Source organism: Gaeumannomyces tritici (assembly GCF_000145635.1).
Source record: "Gaeumannomyces tritici R3-111a-1 unplaced genomic scaffold supercont2.13, whole genome shotgun sequence".
Classification (NCBI taxonomy): domain Eukaryota; kingdom Fungi; phylum Ascomycota; class Sordariomycetes; order Magnaporthales; family Magnaporthaceae; genus Gaeumannomyces; species Gaeumannomyces tritici.
Genome location: NW_008804557.1, coordinates 94,780 through 97,740, shown reverse-complemented (window position 1 = coordinate 97,740; position 2,961 = coordinate 94,780). Strand labels below are relative to the sequence as shown.

Here is a 2,961-nt window from a genome sequence, read left to right as displayed (position 1 = left end):
ATCTGTGCGCGGAACTGGTCAATTTGCCGGGCTTGGTCGAGGCTTAACACGAGGAAGTCGTCGCCGAGATCGCCCGCCGGAATTGTATCAACGGGATCCATGTTGCGCCGAGCCATGGCTGAGAGGGAGCGAGGAAGCTGATGATGATGATGGTAGTGGGCGGTGCACAGCAACTGCCCACTTGTGTGCGGAGGATCGCCAGGTGTAGGGTACGAAGAGTTTATGCCTGAGGCACCGATAGCAAAAGCGAATCCTGGCGGAGAAGCGGGCCTGAGGAATACCCACATTAACAGGTGGAATTCCACCTGTTCAAGTGGATGTCATAAATTGATTCTTATTGGCTCAATAACTGGCCGCGTGCGCCTCCCCCGTTTCTAGCTATCAAGAAAGCCACTTCCGGTTTTTCAGGTTTTTTGGGTCTGCCATTTCCTGCTCATGGGTCCCTGGGTCACCCGTTTGGTTGATGGTGGGGTGCGAAAGGCGAATTTTGGCTGCTGAAAGGTGGGGTAATACTTCCCTTTTTAGCCTCGACTTTTCAAGCGGACATACGGTTACTGGTAAATGCACGGACGATCGGATGAGCCCGTGCGATCGCTGGGTCCAACTGAGCGGCGGTTTAATGCACGGCGTACAGCAGGACTCGGTGTACGCCGCTCTTCCGGGGGGCTCCGGTCTCGGGGCTGGAAAGATCGACATCCTTGCTCAAGTGCAGGTGAACAAAGTCAAGAGTGGAGACTTATTAGCGGCATTTAAGAATCCCGAACAAATCAGGCGCTGGAAGGAGATTATGGAAGGCTGTCCGGCTGTCTTGCAGACTGCCTGTCGGGAAGCGCTCCACCGTTCGGTTCGACACGACGGATCAGCTGCGAAACAGATTCGCACAGCTATGGCGTGACAAATACGTCGACCAAACCTGGCTCGCCTTGACGGATGACGACGCTGCGACATTCCAAATCTCCATCAACGACGCCCACTGCTTTGCAATCCAGGGCCAGTTGGGTGAAGTCACGACCATTATGGGCAAGGCTCTCCCGTCTCTGTCAACTGAAGCAATTGACCTGGAGAGGAACATGCTCAGACTCATACGCTGCCTCGAGCACTTGGCCAGATACAAGATGACCAAGGGCGTGATCGGCGGCACCGGTCAGGGAGCTCCTGATCAGGGAGCTCCTGATCAGGAAAAGACTGCAGGGGCAGTCAAAGTACCAGTGGGGGGGGCCATCCGGGGAAATTCGTACGAATATGCTAACCGCACCGTAAAACTGGAACTGTGAAAATCGAGTTTTGCGCGCACCGGCGACCTTTTTAGCGACCTCCCCGGGCTTCCTACGGCCGGGGAGAATTTTGGCAAGAAAGTGCGGTTTGAAGGTTTTTTGCTTGGCAACTAATCCGTTTATGGCTGAAATCTGGGTCCCTGTCGATGAGATACATTGGTTTGGCCCCTGCGTTTTTGCACAATCTTTCCTGGCCAGGGAGGACGGCTGTGCACCGATTTGGGGGCCCAAACGGGTAAGGCGCGTTGAGATAAAATAAAAATCCCCTGTTTTTGGCGTTTTCCCTGATCAGGAGCTCCCTGACCGGCGCCGCCGATCACGCCCTTGGGGGATAGTGCGTCGCTCGAAGGAGTTTTGCTCCTCCTTGCCCTCCCCGTTGCCCGCGCTCTCTTGCACGCATGGTCGACGTCCTGGCTCGTATCGCCTCGTGGTCGCGGCCGCTTGACCCCTGGCTCTCGGCTCCGGCTGTCCTGCGCCGCTAGTGGGCCGGAATGCCCCACCGGTAGGCTCGACCTCGTGGGCGACGGCGATGGAGGAGAGGGTGTGTTGGTGACGGCACTGGCCTTACGTACGAGCGTGCGGGAGGAGGTGCTGGAAGAAACAGGGCTGGCCACGGAACGAGGTTTCCGCAAGTCGCTAGCGTCAGCGGCCCGGTGTATATCTGTGCTCGTGTGGGAACAAGGAAGCTGTTAGAAGCGCGACCGGACAAAAGATAAACGCATGTATGACCGGGCTCTCTTGGTGTCAAAAACGAACCTTGGCTTGAGCCCACCCGATTCCTGGCTGCTTCGTCGACGAACCGTTGGAGGCAGCAGTAGAAATGGTTGTTGAGTGAATCATGGTCCTCGGCTGTCATGGGCGTCGGTTGCAAGTCGTCCAGTCTGGCCTTGCTCCCCCGCAGTGTCTGCCAGTTTTGGTACAGCCAGAGGTTTTGTAAGGGGAACAAGTGCGGGTGAATGTTGAACGCCCGTCTGCAATCGTCGCCCAATTCGATGACCAGTAGCCTTGTCATTTTGTTACGTTTCTTTGCCCAAGGGGAGTCGCAATCTTGTTTGCTGCGGTATGCCTGGCGACGAAAGGCGGCGGGCTGTGTAATCGGTTGGGATCCGAATCGGGTGGGTACGGGCCCATTAAAGGCACGGGCCGTATTTCGATGCCCAGCCACCCCGCGCATGCCACGCGCCACAGTCTGCATAGACCTATGCCATCCTTGGCAGGCGAAAGTGGGTCGCAAGCCTTATCGTGACCACCGGGACATGGGCCTTCGTTGTTTTTAACCTGGAAGCGCGCCGCTTACGGTTGGCCTGGAAAGCCGCGGATGTTACGGACCGTCGCGCCCTCGTTTCCACGCGCCGGAACTCCCCCGGCTAGATACGGAGAGTTAACGGCGACCATTACGGATCGCGACACTGGAGCACTCTAATGGTTCACCGCATTATCGCCCAATCCTTTCCGTCCATATTTTACCTTCGCCGACCATTCTCGCGACAATCCGTGCACTGGGCCTGGATTGTTGGCTGTATGGGTAGGTTCCTAAACAGGGCGAAATCACGCAAGTCCCTCAACCACATTCCTCGCCGGGCAACTAAACATACCCTCCAGCTTTCCTCCCAGACCGCTGGACCTTGTCCAGGTCCACCTGTATCTCGACATGGTCCCGAGGTTAAACACTAGCCCCACTTTGCGG

The 2,961-nt window shown here is 56.7% G+C and overlaps 2 protein-coding genes across 2 annotated transcripts in view; one reads left to right on the top strand and one right to left on the bottom strand.

Annotated features, from left to right (window-relative positions):
- Window positions 1-1,274, top strand: part of GGTG_13419 (hypothetical protein) — a gene marked incomplete at both ends in the record, with an annotated part of 3,040 nt that extends 1,766 nt beyond the window's left edge. The window contains 2 exons of the mRNA XM_009231325.1: window positions 526-712; window positions 885-1,274. Coding sequence (XP_009229589.1) covers window positions 526-712; window positions 885-1,274 — 577 coding nt within the window. The remainder of the gene's footprint in view (window positions 1-525; window positions 713-884) is intronic.
- GGTG_13418 (hypothetical protein) lies at window positions 1,148-2,927 on the bottom strand (the record flags this gene model as incomplete). Its single annotated transcript, XM_009231324.1, has 4 exons — window positions 1,148-1,935; window positions 2,031-2,278; window positions 2,572-2,641; window positions 2,870-2,927. 4 exons carry the CDS (start codon window positions 2,925-2,927, stop codon window positions 1,394-1,396), a joined length of 918 nt encoding a protein of 305 aa, XP_009229588.1. The 3' UTR covers window positions 1,148-1,393.
- Between the last annotated feature and the right edge of the window lie 34 nt (window positions 2,928-2,961).